This window comes from Gymnoscopelus braueri, assembly GCF_963280865.1.
Source record: "Gymnoscopelus braueri genome assembly, chromosome: 7".
Taxonomy (NCBI): Eukaryota; Metazoa; Chordata; class Actinopteri; order Myctophiformes; family Myctophidae; genus Gymnoscopelus; species Gymnoscopelus braueri.
The window spans coordinates 53,016,553-53,042,619 of record NC_137608.1 but is presented as its reverse complement, the minus strand read 5'-3'; the positions used below and the strand labels follow the sequence as shown (position 1 = coordinate 53,042,619).

The 26,067-nt window shown below is 40.0% G+C and overlaps 3 protein-coding genes and 1 pseudogene across 6 annotated transcripts in view; 2 read left to right on the top strand and 2 right to left on the bottom strand.

The window, feature by feature from the left end:
- LOC308089138 (HLA class II histocompatibility antigen, DO beta chain-like) overlaps nt 1-26,067 on the top strand; it is a gene marked incomplete at its 3' end in the record, with an annotated part of 282,785 nt that overhangs the window by 9,519 nt on the left and 247,199 nt on the right. The gene's annotated exons all lie outside the window — the stretch shown is intronic.
- The window catches only part of LOC308088131 (H-2 class II histocompatibility antigen, E-S beta chain-like), a 129,149-nt gene that overhangs the window by 92,826 nt on the left and 10,256 nt on the right, over nt 1-26,067 (top strand). For 2 of the 3 annotated variants that reach the window (XR_013933411.1, XM_080432504.1), the window contains exon 1: nt 25,759-25,909. The exons of the other annotated variant lie outside the window; for it this stretch is intronic. Coding sequence is in view for 1 of the 2 variants with exons in the window: in XM_080432504.1 (XP_080288630.1) it covers nt 25,843-25,909 (67 nt within the window). In the remaining variant the exon portion in view is untranslated. Of the gene's footprint in view, nt 1-25,758; nt 25,910-26,067 lie in introns of those variants that run through there. 3 annotated transcript variants of the gene reach the window in all.
- Nucleotides 8,540-9,137, bottom strand: LOC308088258 (4-galactosyl-N-acetylglucosaminide 3-alpha-L-fucosyltransferase 9-like; annotated as a pseudogene). The gene has a single exon. The product of its transcript is annotated as a 4-galactosyl-N-acetylglucosaminide 3-alpha-L-fucosyltransferase 9-like (transcript).
- On the bottom strand, nt 12,796-17,671 carry LOC308088257 (serine protease inhibitor A3L-like; the record flags this gene model as incomplete). Its single annotated transcript, XM_080432660.1, has 7 exons — nt 17,619-17,671; nt 16,934-17,021; nt 16,090-16,638; nt 15,648-15,718; nt 14,851-15,056; nt 14,240-14,381; nt 12,796-12,981 (listed from the first exon to the last, which is right to left on the bottom strand). The coding sequence occupies exons 2-7, from the start codon at nt 17,013-17,015 to the stop codon at nt 12,796-12,798; spliced, it is 1,236 nt and encodes a 411-aa protein (XP_080288786.1). The 5' UTR covers nt 17,016-17,021; nt 17,619-17,671.

The window sequence follows — 26,067 nt, the reverse complement described above, 5'->3', positions numbered from 1 at the left end:
ATCTCGTTACTAAGTCTCTTCTGCCTCTTACCTTCCTATTTTTTCTGCAATGGGGAGGGAATAGTGGAATACACAATAAACACTAGAGCGGAGGAGAGCCCAGCGGGGCATTCACGCTCCTACACAATAATAGTCAAAAAAAATATGAACAAAGATCAACATGAATCAATGTGAATAGAATCGCGGCGCGATTCAGCATGTAGATCAGCTACTACTACTGTGTGTGTGTGTGTGTGTGTGTGTGTGTGTGTGTGTGTGTGTGTGTGTGTGTGTGTGTGTGTGTGTGTGTGTGCGCGCGCATGTGCATTACAGATCAGGAGAGAAGATCACATGCATGGTGGAACATCCCAGCCTGACCGCGCCTATCAAGATGGACTGGGGTCAGTTATTGTAATCTACTGTAATCTACTGTCTAAATAGCAGATATACAAGCTCATAGAGCGGCACCAAGTGCCGCACTATGAGCTTGTAGATCTGCTATTTTAGCAAATCTTTGAATATATATATTTTTTATGAACTTATTGATTTGATAAAAACATATACAAGACCAGATTGACTTGATAAAAGCAGATCAAAGAGTCAGCATGGTTTTATCAATGTGAAAACAAGACAGTTTTCTAAGACAGAACAAGCGCTGATGTTCTTTTTTACAAACTGCCTCACAGTTCTGAGTCTATGACTCTGTCCTAAGATACTTTCTGCACATTCCACAGCCTGCTTTATAATCATCATAGTAAAAGGTTGATTCATGTCTTCTAAAATCTATCATCATATCCTTTGTTTTGGATGTATTTATAGCTCTAAGAAGGACATGTCACATCAGGTGACAAACTCCTCAAGGACTGGACCAATAGGGTTGGACTCATTATTACTGAACAGACTCACAATGACTGTGTCGTCTGTTTATTGTTTAATGTAGCTTATTGTCAGACAACTCCATGTCAGAGTCAGTGAAGAACAAGGTGTTTTAATCTACTGTAATAATATGATATGATATCATATCATATAATATTTGTATTGTCAGATGACTCCATGCCAGAGTCAGTGAAGAACAAGGTGGCCATGGGAGCATCAGGTCTGGTTCTGGGTCTGGTCTTGTTCCTGTCTGGATTCATCTACTTCCAGTGGAAGAAACGAGGTGATTAGCATGTTTAATTAACTTATTTAATTAACATGTTTAATTAATTATTATACTACCAGTGGAAAAAATGAGGTCAGATCAACAGAGGATCACATGACATGTGGAACCCTCACAGAAATGCAAACAAACAAACAAACAAACATGTAAAACCACAACCTAAACAGGTTTATATTGGTTTAGAACCATAACCGGTTTAGACCAGTTTAGACGACCTAGTTAGAGGTCAAAGTGTGTTCTATGTAGTCACATTTAACTTTAATACATCAGTGTTACATTTAGTCCTAAATAAGAGTCAAATGTTCACATTAGTTCTGATGACTGAACCCTAATGTTGGTGTGTTGTTGTATTATTGTGTTATTGTGTGTACAATGTATGCATTTTATGTAGAAATACACACACAATACAACATTTATCTGTTTTTTGTCTCTCTTCTTCTTCTATCAGGTCGTATTCTGGTGCCGACAACCAATGACGATCTTTAGACTCCTCCCACACACCCAGGTTCACTTCCTCTTTCTTTTTAATAAACTTTTTTTTGTATAAAAGTGTATAAAACTAGAAAACATACACAAAACAACATGCTTGTGTAAGAAGTGAAACAACTAGCCTGGTCGTGTGAATTCACATTATCATGTGTCTTTTGCATAATTTATCATAATAATAAGGATAAGGATAATTCCTTTTAACAGGACGTTCATGAAAGTCCTTGCGGGCTTGTTTCCAATGAGGGTTAGGGTTAGGGTTAAGGGTTAATGAGCAATTAGGGGTTAAGAGTCTTGCTCAGGGACAAATTTCATTTCATCGACACGACACATATGCAGGCGTGGCCTGGAATCGTACCACACTGATGACAATGTGGTCAGACGGGGGGGGGGGGGGTCCTCTTGGTAAACTAACAACTTGCTCATGATCTATTAACCATGTATAGCATAGTTTTAAATCATTAAACCATTAACAAACATTTGACAAGTTATGAGTAACACATTAACTGATCATTTGGGAATGATTAATTTACTATTATAAGGGGATGTTATTCTAAAGTGTTAACATGTTCACACAGTTAATACATTATAATTCTTATTGGTTTATTGTCTTTTCACAGAACACCTGGGTGTGTTTTCAGAGAAGCAGAGAGTCATCGCTGCCCTCTGGTGGAGAGAGGAGGAAAATTGTGTGTCCATTCATCTTTAAATACATTACATTACAGTCATTTAGCAGACGCTTTTATCCAAAGCGACTTACAATAAGTGTATTCAACATAGGTAGGGAACGAAAACTACTAATCACCAGAAGTCTTTAGTGCATTTTCTGCAAAAACAAGCAACCAAGAGTATACCTAGCGCTAAGGTAAAAGTGCAATATATCAGCCACCTATTTCCTTAAACAGATGAGACAAAAATAGCTAAATCAAATGAGCATGAGCTAAAACAAATAAGTGTATCGACTAAACAAGATCCAATAAACAATACAGCAATAGAAAACAAGCGTTCGTACAACTAGTTAACAACAAGTAGGTCAGGCAGAGAGGAAGGGTAGTGTTTCCTGAAGAGGTGGGTTTTCAGCCTGCGGCGAAATATGGGCAGTGACTCTGCTGTCCTAACATCAGTGGGAAGTTCAATACTCACAGCAGCAAAATGATGACATCATCCTCCTTTTTTACAAATGTGTCCTTTAAAAATGCTAATTGGCTAGCCAAGGCTAATGATAATTAGTGTGCGCCCATGTCGACGTGGTTTTGAGGTTTTTAGACATAGTTTCTGTGAGGTTAAAGGTCAGGGTTTAGGGTTAAGGTCAGGTTTATAGACATCGTTTTTGTGAGGTTAAAGGTCAGGGTTTAGGCGCCACCTGGGCGACACACCAAAGGAAGAGGGAGTCCCAATTAGTGTGGGCGGTTCATCAAATTACTTTGTATAGTTTTTGTCATCAGAAAACACAAACATAATATTTCAGTTCTAAACTATATTGAAACATTAAATAAATGATCACACACACAATCAGAGTTCTTCATAACATTAATATTAATATCCATCTGAATGGAAGTCAGTCAGCCATGTTTGTGAAAAAGGTTTTATTATTTTATAATTGACCATAAGTCATTTATTATGTAATCATTCATAATGTGTGATAATTAATGTGTTACGATCATTATGATGACATCACTGTTTCCCTGTGATGGGTGGACCTGATCCTCTAGGGTGGTCTGAGGTGATGGGTGGACCTAGACCTTCTAGGGTGGTCTGAGGTGATGGGTGGACCTAGACCTTCTAGGGTGGTCTGAGGTGAGAATGGTGGACTGCCACAGTCTATGACATGAATGGGAAATACTGATGACATGCAATCATTTATAATTGCATGTGCATATAAATCATTACTTAATATAATGATTTATATGTAATCATTCATATGTATAATGAGCAGGGGAGCAGATCTCATTACAACTGGGGGGGGGGGGGGGGCACAAACAAGGAACATTCTCATCAATAATATCACCAACACAGAGTTCAGTTCTTATTTTTGGATCCTGATTTGACTAATGATCAATACATCCAGTAATCAATATCTACTGTAAATGATCAATATCTATAATGCTTAGAAAACTGGGCAGGGCTGCCTGTCAGTTATATATTAACCCCTGCCTTTCTTTCTGTGGTAAAACGTTCAGTAGGATAGACGTCGAATAATATTTTGATAAAAAAAAATATATATATGTCATAAATAATAATTCATTACTCAGCACTAATTGAAGGACACATGGTGAAGTGTACTAAATGTGTCCTGTACATATAAACTTTAATTGAATACATGATCCATACATTCAGTCTATCCTGTCCCATTGTCCCATGAGGTTTTAATTATGTTAATTAGGAGAATGAGCACTCAGGGTGTGACAGTGACATGATGAGTTCTCTTTCAATGTTTTGATTGATTTTTTAACAATTAAGTGCACAACACTAGACACATAAGACAACATACTCACAAATAAATAAATAAAACAGGACAGAATCAAGCCAGCAACCAACAATTGAGCGAAAAATATAATACAATTAAAATGAATAGTAGTCGTGTTTAAAGAACAAAATATGTGTCTAATTCCGACAGTTTAGATATTCCTTGGTCATCATTTCCGTTTTTCAGCTCCACTGTTGTGTTTCTAGCCGTTCATATTGGCTGAACTTCACTCATTAAACTAGTTAACAGCTCTGTGGACAAGTGATGATGATGATGAAGCTTGTGGATTTATGTATTTGGCAGTTGATGATCAGGACACAAGGGTGGCAAAAACAAAACTTAAAAAAAAAAGTGGAATCACTTTCTTGTAAATATATATTTTAAATGATATAATTTATTTCTAAATATTTTATTGGAGGAACATGTCAGACATGTCCCCTCCTTCCCCCCTGGGATCTGCGCCCCTGAACATGAATGGTTTGAAGTTCAGATGTTAGATTTTGGCTTTAATTTGCTTGGTTTGAATGGAATGTCACAATATCAATAAAGGAATGAGAAAACATAATTGTGCCTCATGTTCTCTTACATTTCACTGCAGGTGGGTTGCCAATTTCAGCCAATCAAGAGAGAGTGCCCATTCATCAGCTTAAACGTTCTAGTGTTCCAGTTTAAGTTTCATCACTTCCAATTCCACTTGTTTAATGTGTATCCTGTGTGAGTTCTCTCTCCTGATTGGATAAGAATAGTATCCAGAACTGAAAATGCATTTATTTAGTAAAGAGCTAGACTGGAGGATCCAGCCCCATCAAAGGTCTTGAAGGGCGGATCCAAAGCCTTGCGCTCGGTACCAGCGCTGCTTCCTATTGCTTCACCAATCTATGCACGGAACACGCTGATGTCACCAAATTTAGAGCGGCGCCCCTCTGCACTCTGATTGGTTAAGAGATAACAAGGTTTAGAAACCACCGTTCCTGCAACGTTCCCCTGCAGGCATGGGTTCCCGAGGCTAGTAAAGAGCTGGAAAGACATGGAGACTCCTGTTACTGAACAAACACTCTATAATAATGATTACTATCACAATATAGCTATTTTACACTGTTACTGAACAAACACTCTATAGCAATGATTACTACCACAATAGAGAGCTATTTAACACTGTTACTGAACAAACACTATAGTAATGATTACTATCACAATATAGAACTATTTAACACCGTTACTGAACAAACACTCTAGCAATGATTACTATCACAATATAGAGCTATTTAACAGAGCAGCAACACTAAGCAAGGTAGCTTTGATAACTTACAGTGTAGAGAAAGCTACACAGTGTGACTGAATGCATGTGTAACCATGGCAGAAATATAACAGATCAGTAACTTCGACTACGCCACCTTGGGAGTTTCACCCAAGGAATGAATTAAAGTGCTAAAGTAACCACACTGAATTATAACACAAGTTTGTTTATAAATGAATGGAGCAGAGACGTGCTTCAAGATAATCCAGTGTATTTATTATAAACCCCAACAGGATAATATTACCTCCCCAAATGGAAGTTACAGTTTAATTAAACACAATTTAATGTTAAAAGGGTAGAAAAGCACTATATCATAAAATACACAAGAGAAACCACAGTCAGACTGTAGGGGGAGGCGAGATAGAGGGGTTAGTAGAGTGAGGGTTCAAACACTTCTAAACTGTAAAACACAATTACACACTATAGGTGGGTTAGGTACACACTACAAACCACGCACACACAGCATGCAGTGGATAGAAGACAGTTCTCCCCCACAGTGAGACTGCGGTCGCCTCCAACTATCGGGGTACAAGAAATGACAATTATCACTATAAATGACAGTTGGGTTATCAATTAAAATAAAATACAATGCATAAGAAATAAGGATCTAACAAAGGGGAAAAGGCAGCAATGGAGCTAAGGAGCGCCTATAAAACAAAACAACAGTTAGCCCCCACAAGGCATTATAATTATACATCAAAATACATTAAAAAAAAAATACAGAACACTATAATACCTCAACAGTCAAGCTCTGTGTGTATAGGGCAGGGCACCTGACACATGGCAGGAGTACACAAGCCTACCTACATAATTATGTTAGAACCACAATATGAGGACACAATATATTCAAAGGAAACATTACTCTACATACCTCAGGTTAGGTGAGGTTTGGCCCTAACACCTGGCCTACAAACAGCCTCTTGGCCTCTGATCCTCAACCTCAACACTGAGGCAGAGAGGAGGGCGCCTGAGGAACATAGGACCATTAACAATAAATAAAATGTTCTAAACACACAGTTTAAAAGCAAAACAACAATCCATTGTCTACCTTTCTCAGACAAGCCAGTGCCTACAGAGAGCCAAACTGTAATGAGAGAATGAGCACCAGGCTTTATAGGGGAGGGGCTAATCAGTGACTACTTACACCTGAGTAATTGGGGCGTGGACACAGAAGCCTGAATGGAGACAGGTCTCCCTGTTACATATACATCTTTGTGTGTGTGTGTGTGTGTGTGTGTGTGTGTGTGTGTGTGTGTGTGTGTGTGTGTGTGTGTGTGTGTGTGGTGTCAGTCAAGTCCCTAGCAGGGACCCCCTGAGTCTATACATTTATGGAAGGATGATTGTTATTGCTTAAACATGTAACTATATAAGGTTGTGGGACATAATATGTTATATAGTTGTTAAAAAGCTACATAGAGCTGCTTTAAACAATGAATTGTCAGTGTATAGAGGTTAGTGGTTTTAACCCATTCAATCCGGGAACACATCTCTGTCATGTTAGATCTATTTGGCTATTCAAAAATAGCAGAGTGCCGCGCTATGAGCTTGTAGATCTGCTAATTTTGAAAAATCGTGATCATTTGTGTTTAGATATATATTTTCTAAAGCGAACATTTGTAAAATATGTTGTTCCAGGAACCTTCAGAAGCAAAGATTTGAGTTACCAAATGTTAGCTTTAAAAAATATATAAATATATTCAAATATTTGCAAAAATGTTCACGATTTTTCAAAAATAGCAGATCTACAAGCGTGTAGCTCATGAGCTTTATCTGCTATTTTTTTTATAGCCAAAGAAATCTAAAAGGACACGACGCGGAAGCTCACAACGCTTGTAGATCTGCTATTTTCAGAGAGCAACAGCTGAGCATAAAATGACTTGTCTTTTAGTTCTACTGGATCTCTTCTCCACTAGATCCCTCACTAACATTTAGTCTAGTTTTTATTTGTTGAAGAAAATGTCAACATATTTAGTCTTATCATAGTCATCATAGCTTAGTTTATATTTAGTTTTTATTTAGTTTTTATTTAGTTTTTATTTAGTTTATATTTAGTTTATATTTAGTTTTCGTCAGTGAAAAAAGGTCGACGAATATTTTTCCTCATTGACTATGAATTGAATACCAAGGACCTCAATGGAAACAAGACCGCAAGGATTTTTTAGACAAAGTATTTAAATGTAACTGTAATGTAATGTAGCTGTTTTACATGTTTGTCTAATAAAATATTAAATCAATCCATATTCAATGGTTTTAGTCCACAAAATCAACATTGCTTTTAACTCATTTAGAGCGGGAAAGAATCTGATTTTTTAAATTTCTTTGGCTATTAAAAAATAGCAGATCTACAAGCTCATAGTGCGGCATCGAGTGCCGCGCTATGAGCTTGTAGATCTGCTATTTTTTTAATTTATTTTTTATCTTTGAATATACGTTTTTTTAAAGCACACATTTTTTACTCAAATCTTTGCTTCTGGTGATTCTACTAATGTCTTCTAAATCATAACAGTTTTATGAAACACATGTTGCTATAATATCAGTGGTGCTCAAACTGTTTCATATCAAGGACCCCCCAAAATGACATTTAATGAGAGTATTTTGCTGCGGACCCTCATCTCAACATATTCTGTTCCAGGGACCCCCCAGAAGCAAAGATTTTAGTAAAAAAAAATGCTTGCTTTAAAAAATGTATATATAGAAAGATTTTTAAATAGCAGATCTACAAGCTCTTAGCGCGGTGCCGCGCTAAGAGCTTGTAGATCTGCTATTTTTGAATAGCCAAAGTATAAAATAATGGTTAAAGTGGTTAAAATCTAAAAGGACACAGAAGCGTTCCCCGGTCTTAATGGGTTAAACCATTTAGACCCATTCTAAAACAGCTTCTAAATCCTGACCTGTTTTCTGACAAACTTCAAATATTTATTCAAAAATATCAAAAAAATAATGTTGCTAAATACTGTACAATAAAGCAACAGGAACCCTAGAAGGGGTTCCTGTCCTTAAAGGTATATAGTTACAATAAGGGGTTCCTGTCCTGAAAGGTATATAGTTACAATAAGGGGTTCCTGTCCTGAAAGGTATATAGTTACAATAAGGGGTTCCTGTCCTGAAAGGTATATAGTTACAATAAGGGGTTCCCGCCCAAAATGTGTTGTTAACCCATGCAGTACCATTTAGTGAGATGATGAAACGTCCGATAGCCTTTGTTCATTCTCAGATGCTGACACGATGGACAGACCTGATCTCTGACAAAGACGTGCTGATGGACCTTGTACCTCTCTCTCCACTGGAAGTAGAGCATGTACTCGGTGTGGTTGTTGTCCAGGTAAACCAGCCTCTCCGCCAGCTCCTTCGGGCCGCCGGGCGAAGTCGTCCACGTGAATGAAAGAGTCTCCCGGAACGTGGTCCTCGTAGTTGGCTCTGGAAGGGCCCAGGACCACGGGCACGGCCCCCATCCTCAGAGGATGGTACAGTCTGTCCGTCATGTAGTCCCTGTGGATGGAGTTCTCCCACGACAGGTAGAAGTTGCAGCCGTGCATCACCTTGACGTACTCTTCTGGAGTCACGGCGCGGTCGAAGGCTCTCCCGTAAACTTCTATCTTGACGTGGTTTTTCATCTCCTCGTAGACCTGGACTCTTTTATACTGAGGGTTCCAGTTGCTCACGATCCAGCACACCAGCTGGTCCTTCTCTGGCAGCTTGAAGCTCTCGTCCTCCTGTGTCACCATCACACATTTAAGTTGACCATTCATTGTCACTCAAATAAATGCGATTAACGGTTAAAGGGATAGTTCACCCCCAAAATGACTTTTTCTCTATGGATTAGTCACCCCATGGAGACTTGAATTCATGAATATTTTTGTCTCATTCCTAAGCCAATAATATGACCGGTCCGCTGGTCATCAAATTATTGGCTTAGGAATGAGACAAAAACAAAAGAATATCCATGAATTCAATTCTCCATGGGGTGACTAATCCAGAGAAAAAAATATTTATTTGGAACTGAACTATCCCTTTAAGTACAGCACTTGAGTAAATGTACTTAGTTACTTAACACCACTGACCTGAAATCAACCTTGTGGCCAAACGGCCAGAACCACATCAATATCAGAATGTGGTTCTCTGTGTGAACGGACTGTGGAACCATCTGCTTGTCTGGTGGTGTGGTGCAGTTTGGGTTGAGGAGCTGAAGGGACGTGTCTGGTCCTGGTCTGGAGACCTTCTCCTTCTTACAGATGCTGAAGGAGGTCAGGTTGATGTCCAGGTTGTAGAACATCAGATACCACAGCAAACACAGGAGGAACAGGAAGCCCATGCACAGGTGTTGTCTGGTGCACTGGAACCATGACGTCATGGTTCTAGCTCTGAGAGAGAGAGAACACACAGAGACTACATTACACAACCTATACATTACTTACAATGAATTACTATCCACTGCTTAGTAATACAGATAATAAAATAAACTATATTCCACAGCATAATAATAAATGAATAAAAGAGGAAGAGGAAAATGACAAAGCATTCACTAAGTAATAATGGTTCTTAATAACCTTTTAAAGAAGAATTACGTTTCTATGTGTAACATGAGCCATGAATACTAATAATAATCTTCTGTACATGATAAAAAGTACATTATCAATCAGCAGTGGTTTGAATAAATCTGTTGTAATGAACATGAAAACATAATTATAATTATTATTATTCTCAGCTGGATATGAAAGCTGCTGAAAACAACACCAGCAGTTTTCTATGGATTAATATATATATATATATTTTTTTTTTGGTCACATCCTTAAGCCAATAATTTTATGCCCAGTGGACCGGTAGGCAGCGGTTCTGGTAGGAGACACAAAGGAGACTCTTTGTGTCTCCTACCGGAACCGCTGCCGGTCATCAAATTATTGGTTCAGGAATCTTAGTATTGTGACAAAAACTAAAATATCCATGAATTCAAGTCTCCATGGAGTGACTAAATCTATAGAAAAAAAGTCATTTTGGGGGTGAACTATCCCTTTAAAGAACTAATCCAGTATAATGCTGTTCTACAGTCAGTTCTGTGTGATGTGTTTTACATCGTGGTGTTGCTTCAACAGACGACATCATTTGCATCATTAACCCATTCAATTCAGGAACGCATCTGTGTCATTATAGATTTGAGTTATAGCCATTGTTTTATACTTTGGCTATTCAAAAATAGCGGATCTACAAGCTGCGGCACTCGGTGCCGCGCCATGAGCTTGTATATCTGCTATTTTTGAAAAATCATGAAAATTTGTGCTTCTGCTTGTATATCTGCTATTTTTGAAAAATCATGAAAATATTGTCTTCTGCACCTGGCTCACTGATAACACACTATTATTACACCTGGCTCACTGATAACACACTATCATTACACCTGGCTCACTGATAACACACTATCATTACACCTGACTCACTGATAACACACTATCATTACACCTGACTCACTGATAACACACTATCATTACACCTGGCTCACTGATAACACACTATCATTACACCTGACTCACTGATAACACACTATCATTACACCTGGCTCACTGATAACACACTATCATTACACCTGACTCACTGATAACACACTATCATTACACCTGTGGGTAAAAACTGAATCCATTATTTTGGGGTCCAGAATAAACCTCTACAAGGCCAAAGAGGGTGACGATGTTATCACAAGGAAAGATGAAATAATGACCTACCTGGGTTCTATCTTAGAGGACAACGTCTCCAGGGAAAAATGGCAACAACAAAATAAAGTAATGATAAAAGTCAACCAAAGAAGAGGTTTTGTATTCAGGATCTCCTCTGTGGTTCAGCAGGAACACACTGAGGACACTAGCAGGAGCACTCACTCATCCAATGTCATTTTGACTTTACTTTACATTATAAAACATACATTAACCACTTTAGCCCTATTTTATAGGCTATTTGAAAATAGCTGATCTACAAGCTCACAACGCGTCGCATCGCGACGTGTTGAGCTTGTAGATCTGCTATTTTCAAACAACTTTTACTTTTGGTACTTTAAGTACATTTTGATACCAATACTTTTGCACTTTTACTCAAGTAAATTTTTTATTCCGAACTATTACTTGTAAGAGAGTACTTTTACATTGCAATATTGATACTTTTACTCAAGTAATTTTTTTTATCCAAACTTTTACTTGTAACAGAGTATACTTTTACATTGCAATATTGATACGTTTACTCAAGTAAGACAGTACTTTATCCACCCCTGCTCAAAAGAAACTGGTCAGGTTACTACTAAGGCTAACTCACTACTCACCTAACTCCTGCTCATGATGCTATAATGATAATGAATTTTATTTGTATACTGTAGCACCTTTCCAAAAAAAAGTTACAAAGTGCTGAACAGAGCAAGATTAAAACAACAAAGCAAAACAAAAAATAGAAACAGTTTGGTTAAACAAAATAACAACATTAGGGTGTGTACAGTCATATAAAAAACAATTAAGTAAAACACTTCGTGTAGAGGTAGGTTTTCAGTAGTGATTTAAACAGAGGCACGGATGGTGCTTAACCTCAGCTGCACCGGCAGTGTGTTCCACAGCCTAGGTGCCCGCAGTGGTGGCTTATCCAACGGGCTTAAGGTGCTGAAGCACAGGGCACCAACCTTGGGGGGGGGCACCAACCTTGGGGGGGGCACCAAACGGCGTGAAAGAGGAAAAAAAACGGTGAAAAACTTCGAAATTTAGAAGCAGGGCTACGCGCATCACCAGGGGGTCCGCAGCAAAGTTAGTTAACATAGCGTCACAATCATTTTAACCACTTAGCTTGGTTAAAATGATTGTGACGCTATGTTAACTAACTTTGCTGCAAGCTCTAACTTTGCTGCAAGCTACAAGCAAGCTAGAAGCTCTTAGCGCGGCACTCGGTGCCGCACTAAGAGCTTGTAGATCTGCTATTTTTGAAAAATCTTGAAAATGCGTGCATGTTTTTGAATATATATATATATATTTTAAAGCGAACATTTTTAACTCAAATCTTTGCTTCTGGAGGGTCCGTGGCCAAATGTCTATAAATTTAGGGGTCCTTAAAAAGGTTGAAAACCACTGTACTACATTGATTTATTGAGGTAAATCCGAAACGCAATTTGATTTGTCATGAAAGTATGTTTGTTGCCATTACATTCATATTAGATTACCTTCCGTTACTGTTACTATGAATAATTATAATTAAGGTCTAGTATTTTATCCCTGGCCGGGATTTGACTTGTACATTTAAAACTACTCAGTAAGCCTTAAAGAACCAAATACAAACAATACAGATGTCAGGATTAAATGAAGTGTCCACAAGAAACAGGTTTTTGAGAGGATTTAATACGTTGACAGTCAACATCTGTGCTTGAATGTGAACAGACCGTTCGTCTCATCAGATGTTTGGATTGACGATCTTTCCCACGAACAGGATGTTGTCAGAGTCGGCGATGAGAACCATGAAGGGACGATCGAACTTCAGCTCAGGGACTGGAGGTTTAATCCAGGCGGAGCGGATGCCTGTAACTCCAGCCGCAGTTGCTCCAGTCTCGTCTACGTCCAGCGTGGCTTGGTGCACGACCTGCAGTGGTGGAAAAAAAGTACTCACATTTTTTACTTAAGTAAAAGCATCAATACTGCAATGTAGAAATACTCCGTTACAAGTAGAAGTCCCGTATTCAAAATGTACTTGAGTAAAAGTACAAAAGTATTGGTATCAAAATATACTCAAAGTACCAAAAGTAAAAGTAATCATTGTGAAGGTCCCATTTCACAAGTTCAAAATGTATTTTAAAAAAAGTTTGAAAATAGCAGATCTACAAGCTCACAATGGGTCGCATTGCGACCCATTGTGAGCATTGTGACACATTGTGTGCCGAAGGCCACTTCAACCATTCGAGTCGCTGAGCCGACACCCCCCTCGAGACGTCAAACGTGGCCGACTATAGGTTCTGGTGGCCAGAAATACTTGGTGGTTCCGACCATTCCGAGCTCGGCGGATCTGACCCGGGACGAGCGTGATTTGGGGGGCGACCGATATTATAGAAATATTATATTCCAGTCAGGTGAAGTTTACACCATTTATTAGGAAGATTTCAGCAGAGCATATACTTGGCAATCTATACATTTATGCCACCATACCGTTCTTGTATTGATCCAAGAATAGAACCAAACATGGGGGTCAGGCTTGGTTGAGGAGCCTGGTGGCTGCTGGACTGATGGACTGTCTCTGTCCTTTGTTGTGATATAAAAGAAGGGACAACTAGACCAGGGCTTCTCAAAGTGGGTGCCGCGGCACCCTAGGGTGTCAGGGGTGCCTCAGAATACTTTGATAATATTTGGAATTTATCAATGTCACTTCAGTTTAACCACTTAGACCCTCTATATACTTAGTAAAACGGACCTTAGCTGTGTTATTTTTCAGCCTACAGTGCACCAAGTCTCTTCACCAAAAATAGCCGATCTACAAGCTCACAACGCGTCACGTTGTGACACGTTGTGAGCTTGTAGATCGGCTATTTTTGGTGAATGTCCCCCCCAGAATAGGAATGCTGGGGTTTAAGTGGTTAAACGCCAAGTATCTAAAGGTTATTTTCAGTCTGTCCTAAATAATGGAGACAAATATTCTCTACAATTGTCCTCGTGACATTTTGTATCTTTGGGGGAAAGATTTACATGTTTACGTACCGTTAATATGACAATAAATAAAGTGCTATAAAGTAACAATGTCATTCAGGGGTGCCGTGGATGAAAAGGTTATTTGTAGGGTGACCTGAGACAAAAAAAAAATTGAGAACCACTGAACTAGACAGACACTGATCCGTTGTGACAGCTCTTACCTCTGACACAGACACAGCCTCTGCAATGCCACTGAGATCAGCTGCAGCACCAAACACGTCTGTTATTCCCATCTGACGCAGCACAGCGTTCAGGTTCATCTTAGTCTTGATGGAAAACTTGGGAACAAATAAATCGTACTCCCTGAAAAGGAAATACAAAACACACTTAAGACCATATACGGCAAAATATTGTGGATGATCATGTTATTATAGGATCATTCTGGAATTGATTGATCCATCTCTGACTTTAAGTGTTTTATGAAAGTAATCTAAAGGTCATTACTTGGCACAGAACGTAATATTCTAACATACTTTACCAAAGCGACTTTAGGTACCTTGAAAAGCGCTATAAATGTATTTGTTTTTATTTTTTATTATTATTAATCATTTTAATTTAAAATAATAAGTAACGTGTAATATATGACATTTTGAATGTAAAAAAAAAACATAACCCCTTAAAGCCTGAGGTCCCTATTTTGGGCATTTCTTCAGAAAATCTTCAGCAATAGCAAATCTACAAGTTCACAACATATTTTGAGCTTGCAGATTGGCTATTTTTGAAGACAAAAAACTCTGCAACAGGGTATATGTTTTTAAGTGTAATTTCAAACCTTTTCTTCATCCCATTGAGCCACTTGGTGTAGTGCATGGGGCAGATGGCCTCCTCTAGTTGAGTCAAACCTCTGCCTCTGTCAGGCAGCATCAGCAGCATGGAGTAGGAGTTGTTGAAGGGTAAACGGAGGACAGTGGTGGAGATCTGCTGGTCAATGTAGACATCAAACTCCTCCTCCATCATCTTCATCATCTGGACTGGAACCTGCAGATTTCAAAAGCCAACATTTCATACAAAACATTAGATATTATACAATGCAAATAGGTGTAATTAGTGTTTATACCTTTGAGACAAACTAATAAAAAGCCATTCAGTAAGACACAGTGTGGATTTTGACAGCAAATTTTTAGTCTTTTGAATAAAATTCCATTTAGTTTTAGTCATATTTTAGTAATCTGAAATGTTTTACAGTTAGTCTAGTTTTAGTCGACTAAATATCATAAGATTTTAGTCGACTAAATCTACAGTTGATTTAGTCGACTAAAATACATTTTGGCGGTGCCTTGATGGCGTCATAATGGCTGATTTTACACTTGGTTGCATGCTGAAAATAGCCGATCTACAAGCTTACAACGCTTCGCGCTGCGACGCGTTGTGAGCTTGTAGATCTGCTATTTTCAGAGCACAACACCTGAGCGCAACCAAACATAAAATGACTTTAATGTCTTTTAGTTCTACTGGATCTCTTCTCCACTCGTCCCTCACTAACATTTAGTGAGCGACGAACATTTTTCGCCATAGTTTTAGTCGACGAAATCAACACTGGTAAGACAGTAGGGTTATGGGATAAGGTACCTGGTTTTGTTCATCCACATTAAACATATCCTCCTTGGTGTTTGCAGGGTCAAATGGAGTCTGCCATTTTCCTGTTTGACAGAAAACAATGTAGAAACAACGATGACTATGGTGAGACGAAACTTAAATGAGGGAAGGTGACTGTAGCCATGATAGAACTAGTTAGAGGGCAGTTTGTCAACGTTGGGTCTCATACCACCATGGGTCCAAATGGACTCTTATGGGTCTGTACAGAGTTAAAAAAAAAAAAAAAAGAAAAAAAAAGAAGAAAAAGTAATCAAATGGGGGTCTGTGGATTAATGCATATCAAACTGGGGGTTCATGAACCCTACCCATGATTAGGTTGATAATAGCTAATAACAAAGTTTCATTTCTGTCCGGTATATGAAATTATACTAAAAGCTGAAGAAAAGAATGAAAGCTCAGAGATGACATCTCTTACCTTTGTAGTATATATAACTAATAAGATACATGAGGGTCTCAGGATCCAGGTCTTCCACTAGTTGGTCTATCTTGCCGTGGGTCTTCTCCCCTACATACTTGTTGATGGCAGCAGCACTCTCTGTGGGATTGGTAAAGTCCACACTGAACCCGTCCGCCATGTAGGACTGACTCAGGGTCTGCAGGAACTCAGGCCGTGGCTTGAACTTATTGTCCACAAACACTGCGGTTCCTGCACTGATGTCTTCTGATGAAGTCTTGTCGGCTGCGGTCAGAAGTCCATGGAAGGCCTGGTCTACGTCAGCCTGGTTCAGTAAGGAGCTGTTGAAGCCCAGACCACTGAAGAGCTGCTGGTGGGTTTGGCCCCGGGCCCCTACAGACAAGGCTGCCAGGGCCAGGCTGACACTTGCGGGTGAGAAGAAGATGTTCTTGCCTTGGTTGTCCGTCTGAGCGGCCAGATGCCTGTACAGGTTGAAGGCAAAACCTTTGTTTGCTGATGTCACCATGGAGAGGCTGTTTGCAGCCTGGTCTGCACTGTTATCTTCACGACCTGAAGGTGATGGGTTAGATATGTTAAAGAAAATAGGAGGGGGGTGGCCGGGCGGCCATTTCCTTAACCACTTAAAGGGAAATACCACTCATTTTCAACATTAAACCATGTCATAATATATCGCCTAGAACTGGAGAATTGATTGTTGGGGTCATGTGATCAGTGACATACGGAAGGTGTACTCTTTGGCCACGCCCTCTCTAGGCTGCCTCATTCACTAGAATGATGAATTTCACTTCCAGCTGAAACAGTGCAACTTGAATATAAATGACCTGTACCCACACACACCAGTTACCTTCATGTCCTGCATGGTGATGACCTGTACCCACACACACCAGCGCTGATAGAATCCACACCAACACGGCTCCTTGCATCATGGTGAACTGAGACAAAGGTTCAAAAGGCGCCCATCAGTCAATAGTTCACTCACTGTTAACTAAACAAACCTTTCAATCTAGCGGGTCTCTGTCTGGAAAAACCATGAATGTGTTGTAGTCCATTCACAGATCAAATATGAAGTAGAATGACTGCAAATACATCATGTTTCCGATGGTCGATTAGATATTTCTTTAATGGAAAATTGAAATGGACAAAAGAGGTTTATCATTCTCTAATTCAGAAGTTACATCTTGATTTGAAGATTCCAACGTCAATGCTGGCAAGTCCTCAATAACCAAGTATCACAAAACTGAAACGGGTAAATTATGCTTCATTGTATGGCAGGTTCACTGTGCCATACGCTGAGAAAATAACTGATTTTAATAAGAAAATAACTGATTTTAATGAGAAAATAGCAGATTTTAATAAGAAACTAACTGATTTTAATGAGAAAATAACTGATTTTAATGAGAAAATAACTGATTCTAATGAGAAAATAACTGATTTTCAAGTAGATGTAAATATTTTCGGTGAGCAACACTATTTTATGATAACAAATTATACATTAGACTTCATATGAAGTACAGTAGGACATGACTCACCTTCTTAATGTGAAGACACCTCACCACAGACTGCTGAGAGACAGACAAAGGAAGGGGAGACATCCTCTTTTAACAACTGATCAGATCCACTGCACTTTGACTTTTTATTTGTCAATATGCCTCTTATTTGCTCTGCGTCTGTATTTATTCTGTGTAATGATTACTGTTAAACTATCAAGCATGGAATCATGGCTGATATTACAACAGGAAACGGTACAAGTCAGTTCTTCATACTTGCCTCTAAGTCTAAACATATCTGTTACTGCTCTATAATTTACATTAACCACTTTCTACCTGCTGTCCATATTGTGATCATTTCATATGGAACAATTTAACAAACACAGTGAAAATATTTCTCAATGCAAACACACGTTATCTTGTATATCAGCTATTTTCACTATTTGTGATTAACATGTGCAGTAACATATCTGTCAGGCAGAAACCTCTTATCATATCTTACATATTTTAACTTTAGATTTTTTTCCTAAATTAACGCCCTACTTCAAAAGTAGCAGATCTACAAGCTCGAACCACAGCGTGAAGCGACGAGTTTTGAGCTTGTAGATCTGCTGTTTTTATTTGTTTAATCCTGAAACAGTTCTGGACATGTGTTCATCAGTCCAGTAGGTGGCAGTATTAGTTTACCTTTTAATTCAGAATCAGAATCAGAATCAGAATCAGGTTTATTGTCACATCACAGGTTTACAAGGTAAAAAAGTGGGTGAAATTCGTTTTTGTACATCATTCCCATCGCAACGTTAATTCCATAGAAAGAAGAGGGGGGGGGGGAGAAGAAGAGGGGTGGGGGGCAAGTGGGAAGGAGATCAAAACAAGAGAACAACAGAAGGCCAGACAAGTTATCTACATATTTACAAAGTACCTGAGATAATAAAAAACTAAGGTGCCTGAGCATAGCAGCAATGCATGTATACTGTGCATGATATATACTTATACTGTGCATGATATACTTGTGGACGTTAAGGTGCTTAGAGAAAAAAAAAGAGCACAATAAAAAAGACCAAAAAAAGTCAGTGCGTTATACATGGGATTAAGGTGCAAAAGGTCAATGCGTGTCCACCTAGGGTGGACTGACCCTAGTATAATCCGCAAGTAGCTCCATGAGGGAGTGCAACAAAAAGTACCTGGTGTAGTCCACAGGTATGTCCGAGGGGGAGCTAAGTCCAAGTCATTTGTCCCTGGTATAATCCACAGGTGTGTTCAGGAAGAGCCAGAAAAAGTCTGCGACCAGCTGGACAGATAAAAAGTCTGCGACCAGCTGGACAGTGCCGCCTGTTGTCAGGCTGCTGAACAAGGCTTATGCCCTCACCACCTGATGTCGTTTGGACAAGAAGTCCTGTATCCAGTCGCACATGCTTGGGTGTAGCCCTAGGTCTCTGAGCTTTTTGTCAAGTATTGCTGGGACAATGGTGTTGAATGCTGAGCTGTAGTCCACGAACAGCATACGTACATATTTGTCCTTCAGCAGCTTGTTGTCCATGTGCGAGAGGACGGTGTGGAGAGCCATGGCAATAGCGTCGTCGTTGGATCTGTTTTTGCGGTATGCATACTGCCACGGATGCAGCAAGGAAGGTAGCGTGGAGCTGATGTATTCCCTCACCAATTTCTCAAAGCACTTGCTGACGATCGGGGTGAGAGCGACAGGTCTCCAGTCGTTCAGGCATGTCACTTTGGCTTTTTTGGGAATGGGCACAATGGTTGACATTTTGAACCCTGCAGGGACCACAGCCTGGGAGAGGGAGAGGTTAAAGATGTCAGCGAAGACACCCGCCAGCTGGTCTGCACATGCCTTAAGGACCCGGCCTGGAATCCCATCAGGTCCGGCTGCCTTGTGGATGTTGACCCGTGCGAAGGCTGTACGCTGAGAGTTCGTTGATGTTATTCCCAGCGGCGTTCTTAAACATCCCCCAGTCAGTCTGGTAGAAGCAGGATTGTAGCATAGCGTCTGTGTCCTCAGACCAGATTCGGATTTCCTTCTCAACGACCGGCTCCCTTTTTAGCCTCTGTTTGTAGGCAGGTAGCAGCTGGATGGCGTAGTGGTCAGAGCTTCCTAGCGGTGGGCGGCGGAGAGCTTTGTATCCATCCTTGAAGGGCGTGTAGCAGTGGTCAAGAATATTGTCACCACGGGTACTGCAGGTGACATGCTGGTGGAATTTGGGAAAGACCTTTTTTAAGTCTGTCCGGTTGAAGTCGCCTAGGCAGATGGCTGCGCAGTCCGGGTGGCGATTTTCTTGTGCACTGATCGCCTGGTGTAATTCCCTCATAGCTGTGTCCTTATTAGCTCCAGGATGAATGTAAACAACGGCTACAATCACAATGCTGAAGTCGCGTGGTAGGTAGAAAGGACGGCAGGCTATGATTAAAAGTTCAAGGTCTGGTGAGCAGTGACTATCTAGGATTTTAACATCTTTGCACCAGTTGTTGTTGATCAAGGCACAAACTCCCCCCCCACGTTGCTTACCGCTTAGTACAGGGTCTCTGTCTTTCCTATACACGGTGAAGCCAGGGGGAGTGATGGAAGAATCAGATGCTAACTCCGTTAGCCACGTCTCTGTTAGCACAACAATCGACGTGTTCCTCGTCTCAGTGTTATACTTAACGCGCGCCAGTAAGTCGTCCATAGTGGTCACTGTTCTTGATTCACACAGAGATCTAACGTTCGCTAGCAGGATTGAAGGCAGTGCAGGTTTATATCCACGTTTTGTTGTTCTTACGAGGAGACCCGCTCTTGTCCCTCGTCGGCCTGGCCGTCTCCTTCGCCGTTTCCGTGTCTTTGTCCCAGCCGGGACAAAGGGGGGCCCTCCCCCCACCCAGCCGAGTGGAGGGTTTTCGGCAAAAAAGTCCGTAATTCTGTGTGTAATCGCTGTGCTGATGTCCATAAGTGCTTGTCTGTCATAACTCCTTAGACACCCGACGGTGTAGGAAAAAAAGAGAAGGCTAAAAAATACTAAAAAGACGGAAAAACGTTGCGACGCTACGGAGCGTGTATGAAAGCAGCCGTCCTCCATGGCGCTCCCAGTGTGTTGTGAGAGTAGTTAGAAAGGGCAAGACCACTTTGGTTTGGGTTGTGTAGTTACCTTGTCATGATGTAACTCTGAAGGTGGGCAAGAAATCAAAGATATTTGCTCCATTGATAGAAATTGATGATTCAAAATATGCTCCTCATTGACTTACATTGTACGGTAAAGAAAACTGCTTTTTTAGCATGTAAATGAATGCAAATAAAGTTGATTCAGACAATATGGAACATCACCAAACCCAGTACTGTTTTGTTTTTTAAATAAAATGTCAATTTCCTGTTGATTTGGCTATTTGAAGATCCGGATCCGGATCCAGATCCGCAGATCCAGTCCAGGTTTCTTCCTAATAAAAATAGTAAAATCAACAGGAAGTTGACATTTCTATTTAAAAAAAAAACAGTACTGGGTTTGGTGATGTTCCATATTATCTGAATCAGCTTTGTTTGTATTCGTTTACGTGCTAAAAGAGTGACTTTGAGAGTCACAATTTACCGTACAATGTAAGTCAATGAGGAGCATGTTTTGAATTATCAATTTCTAATCAATGGAGCAATTATTTTTGATTTCTTGTTCACCTTTAGAGTTACATCATGGCAAGGTAAATACACAACCCAAACCTCTACCAAAGTGGTCTTGTCCTTTAAGTGATAGAAGCTTCTAGATCATGTGACAACAAACTGTCTGGTTGTTCACGTCATAATGTCTCTCTCTAGTAACTGGTGATGTTTAATAAAGGAATAATTCTGATTGGCTGCTGAGTGAATCAGGAAGTGAAATAAACGTTTGGGGAGTTTCCAGTGAGAAGCTTCAACCACACACACACACACACACACACTCACACACTCACACACACACACACACACACACACACACACACACACACACACACACACACACGCACACACACGCGCACACACACACACACATATAACATTTGCTGATCTCAACAAAACTAATTCACAGTAAATGTGTTTCCACTGCAAGACAAAAAGCTCAATAATACTGATGACTGTTTTACTTCATAATTATGTAACAACTCAACTCAACTAAAACTGTATTTATAGAACATTTAACATGACCATGTCAAGACAAAACCAATACAATGCAATATAAACAGACATTAGCATACAATTAAATAAACACAAACAAAACATTAATTTAGCACCAGTCAGGGAAAACATACTGAAGGCCAGGGAGAAGAAATGAGTCTTTAATAGAGATTTAAAAGTAACAATGGACTGAACAGCTCTGATGTGTACGGGATAACTGTTCCAGAGCCTGGGGGGGGGGGGGGGGGCGCCTTGAAGGCCTGGTCACCTCTGGTTTTTAACCTGGTCACCTCTGGTTTTTAACCTGGTCACCTCTGGTTTTTTACCTGGTCACCTCTGGTTTTTAACCTGGTCACCTCTGGTTTTTAACCTGGTCACCTCTGGTTTTTAACCTGGTCACCTCTGGTTTTTTACCTGGTCACCTCTGGTTTTTAACCTGGTCACCTCTGGTTTTTAACCTGGTCACATCTGGTTTTTAACCTGGTCACATCTGGTTTGTAACCTGGTCACCTCTGGTTTTTAACCTGGTCACCTCTGTTTTTTAACCTGGTCACCTCTGGTTTTTAACCTGGTCACCTCTGTTTTTTAACCTGGTCACCTCTGGTTTTTAACCTGGTCACCAAAATGTACTTAAAGTACCAAAAGTAAAAGTACTAGAAGGTTTGAAAATAGCAGATCTACAAGCTCACAACGCGTTGCATCGCGACGCGTTGTGGGCTTGTAGATCTGCTATTTTCCAATAACCTAGGTATAAAAAAAGGGCTGAAGTGGTCAATGTATGTTTTAAAATGTAATCATTTATGTCTGCAAAGTAACTTATAACTATAACTATAACTATAACTATAACTACTTATAACGATTTAACTATACTTTTCAAATAATTGTAGTGGAGTAAAATACAATATTTTCCTCTGAGATGTGGCAGAGTGTTGTGCTGTCTCTGCTATGATTGACAGCCGCCATGTATGGAGGAGACGCTGCTGCTTGTGTCCATGGAGGGCTGGGTGACATGCTTGTTGTATCATGAGGACATGTGACTTGATTTAGTGGATGTAACCTTGCTGCACCTGTAATACTGTATTTGTGTCCTTGTATGCAATTTCCCTTGTGTGGACATAAATACATTGTTAAAGTGTCTGTCTGTCTGATTCAACTTTTAAATCCGATTTAAAGTGTCCTTATTGACATGAGCAACACGTTGACTTTACCAACAAGAGTCAAATAAAACAAACAATAAATAAATACATAATTATGTACAGTCTGTCAGGTTGTTGACATCAACATGTCTCTCTAGTAACTGGTGATGTTTAATAAAAGAATAATTCTGATTGGCTGCTGGGTGAATCAGGAAGCGAAATTCAAGTTTGACACACGCACGCACGCACGCACACACACACACACACACACACACACACACACACACACACACACACACACACACACACACACACACACACACACACACACACACACACACACACACACACACACACACACACACACACACCTCTCATGTGACACTATATGGTCACACTCACATGACTAGTGTGTTTTTAAAGACATTTGATGGTTTCAGCAGTGAGATGTAATGAGGCTTGGATTGATGTTTAATGAACATGAACAGCATTTTACCAGCAACGCTGAAAACACACACACACACACACATCACGCACGCACGCACGCACGCACGCACGCACGCACGCACGCACGCACGCACGCACGCACGCACGCACACACACACACACACACACACACACACACACACACACACACACACACACACACACACACACACACACACACACACACACACACACACACACACACACACCTCTGAAGTAACACTTTGATCACATGACGTGATGGTTTCATCAGTGAGATGTAATTAAGCAATATTACACGAGAGGGTGTGCTTTACCGTCATTATTGGCACGCCTGTGATGCGGTCAGGAACGAGGCGAAGCCGAGTTCCGCCAGCATCACAGAAGTGCCAATAATGTAAGGTAAAGCACACCCTCGAGTGTAATATTGCGATTATACAACAGTTAACAACAAAACACATCCAAATGTATTCATATTGTGGAGCAATTCATAATAAAAATCAGTTTCCCTGTAAAGAGAAGAGTTTTTCACTGAGACATTAAGTAGTCCCTGTAGCAGCGCTATGAGCCTGAGACACCGTCTCATCAACACAGCTGGTATCAATGCTTGGGCAGTGGAATGAATTCCAGTAGGCTATATGCTCCGTCGTACGACCGTGTCACGTTGCCAAATTAACTGATCTACAAGCTGACAACGCGTCGCGATGGCGACGCGTTGTGAACTTGTAGATCGGCTATTTTTGCCGTGCGATACCTGGCGACGCGTTGTGAACTTGTAGATCGGCTATTTTCGCCGTGCTGTTTGTTTTCCTACCGTGGGACAGCGTGACGTCAGAGCACAGCTGTGCCATATATGGTCTAATCATGTGCGGACTGCAGTGCGGAGTGATTTATTAATGTGATTAGGCCCGTGCTATGATGCTGGTTTGAAGCACGGGTAGATAGCTATTTCAACCAATCAGATTGCTTGGTCGGAACTACCTTTTGTATAATGAGGTTTGGATTAGAGGAGCGTCTGTGAGTTCAGTTTACAGAGGTTCCCGGTTTCATGCTGAAGTGTCCTTGAGCAAGGCACTGAACCACTAACTGCTTCTGATGAGCAGGTTGGAGGAAAGCCTGGTATTCATTCTAAAACTGAGCCCTGTGATCAGGTTTAGAAAAAAGGGGGGTGGTTGGTTCCGGTTGGTGTCAAATTGTTTTTGTTCCCCACATAAACACTTGTGTTTCTCTTCAACAGAATCAGAATCATCTTTATTGTCACATCACAGGTTAAAGGTGGAAAGAAGTGGGTAAAAATGTTTTTGTGCAGAAAAAATAAAAGGATGAGGATAGAATAAAAGATGAATTAAACAAAGATATTTACATACTGTATGTACATGAGGACAAATAAGGTACAGTATGTACATGATGAGACATAAGGTGCATAAGGTACAGTATGTGCATTAGGTTAGACATAAGGTGCAGAAGGTACATTATGTACATGAGGTTAGACATAAGGTGCATAAGGTACAGTATGTACATGAGGTTAGATATAAGGTGCATAAGGTACATTATGTACAAAAGGTTAGACATAAGGTGCATAAGGTACTGTATGTACACATGGTTAGACATAAGGTGCATAAGGTACTGTATGTACATGAGGTCAGAAGTAAGATGCATACGGTACAGTATGTACATAAGGTTAGACATAAGGTGCAGAAGGTAAAGTATGTACATGAGGTTAGACATAAGGTGCATAAGGTACAGTATGTACATGAGGTTAGACATAAGGTGCATAAGGTACAGTATGTACATGAGGAGACATAAGGTGCATAAGGTACAGTATGTAAACAAGGTTAGAAATAAGGTGCATAAGGTACAGTATGTACATGAGGTTAGACATAAGGTACAGTATGTACATGAGGTTAGACATAAGGTGCATAAGGTACAGTATGTACATGAGGGGAGATATAAGGTGCATAAGGTACAGTACGTACATGAGGAGACATAAGGTGCATAAGGTACAGTATGTAAACAAGGTTAGAAATAAGGTGCATAAGGTGTATGTACATGAGGTTAGACATAAGGTACAGTATGTACATGAGGTTAGACATAAGGTGCATAAGGTACAGTATGTACATGAGGAGACATAAGGTGCATGAGGTAGAGTATGTACATGAGGTTAGACATGAGGTGCATAAGGTACAGTATGTACATGAGGAGACATAAGGTGCATAAGGTACAATATTTACATGATGTTAGATATAAGGTGCATAAGGTACAGTATGTACATGAGGAGACATAAGGTGCATAAGCAGCAGCTATATACCATACATGATTATGTGCAATAATACAAACTGTTGTCTTTCTGGAAACAGATGATGTAACATCATATCTTTAATCTGATTGGCTGATTCTTCTGAACTAAAGAACGAGTCCTCCTTCATTCTCTTTCAGACTCCAGAACTTCTCTTTCAGTAAACATCTGTTTATTCTGATCTGTTTATTCTGATCTGTTTATTCTCATCTATTAAATTCAGTTCAGTTTTGATCACTGATGATGAAGATTACAGCCACCCTCCTCATCCTCTCCTCTGTACTTCATGTCAAAGCGATCCCAGGAAGTAAGTAAATTATATTTATGTTATTATATAATATATATACATCTATATCTAGGCTACTGTTACTATACAAAAACACATATGAACAATACACAATACAAACAAATGACAAGCACATGCACATGCACATGCACGCAGACACACACACACACACACACGCG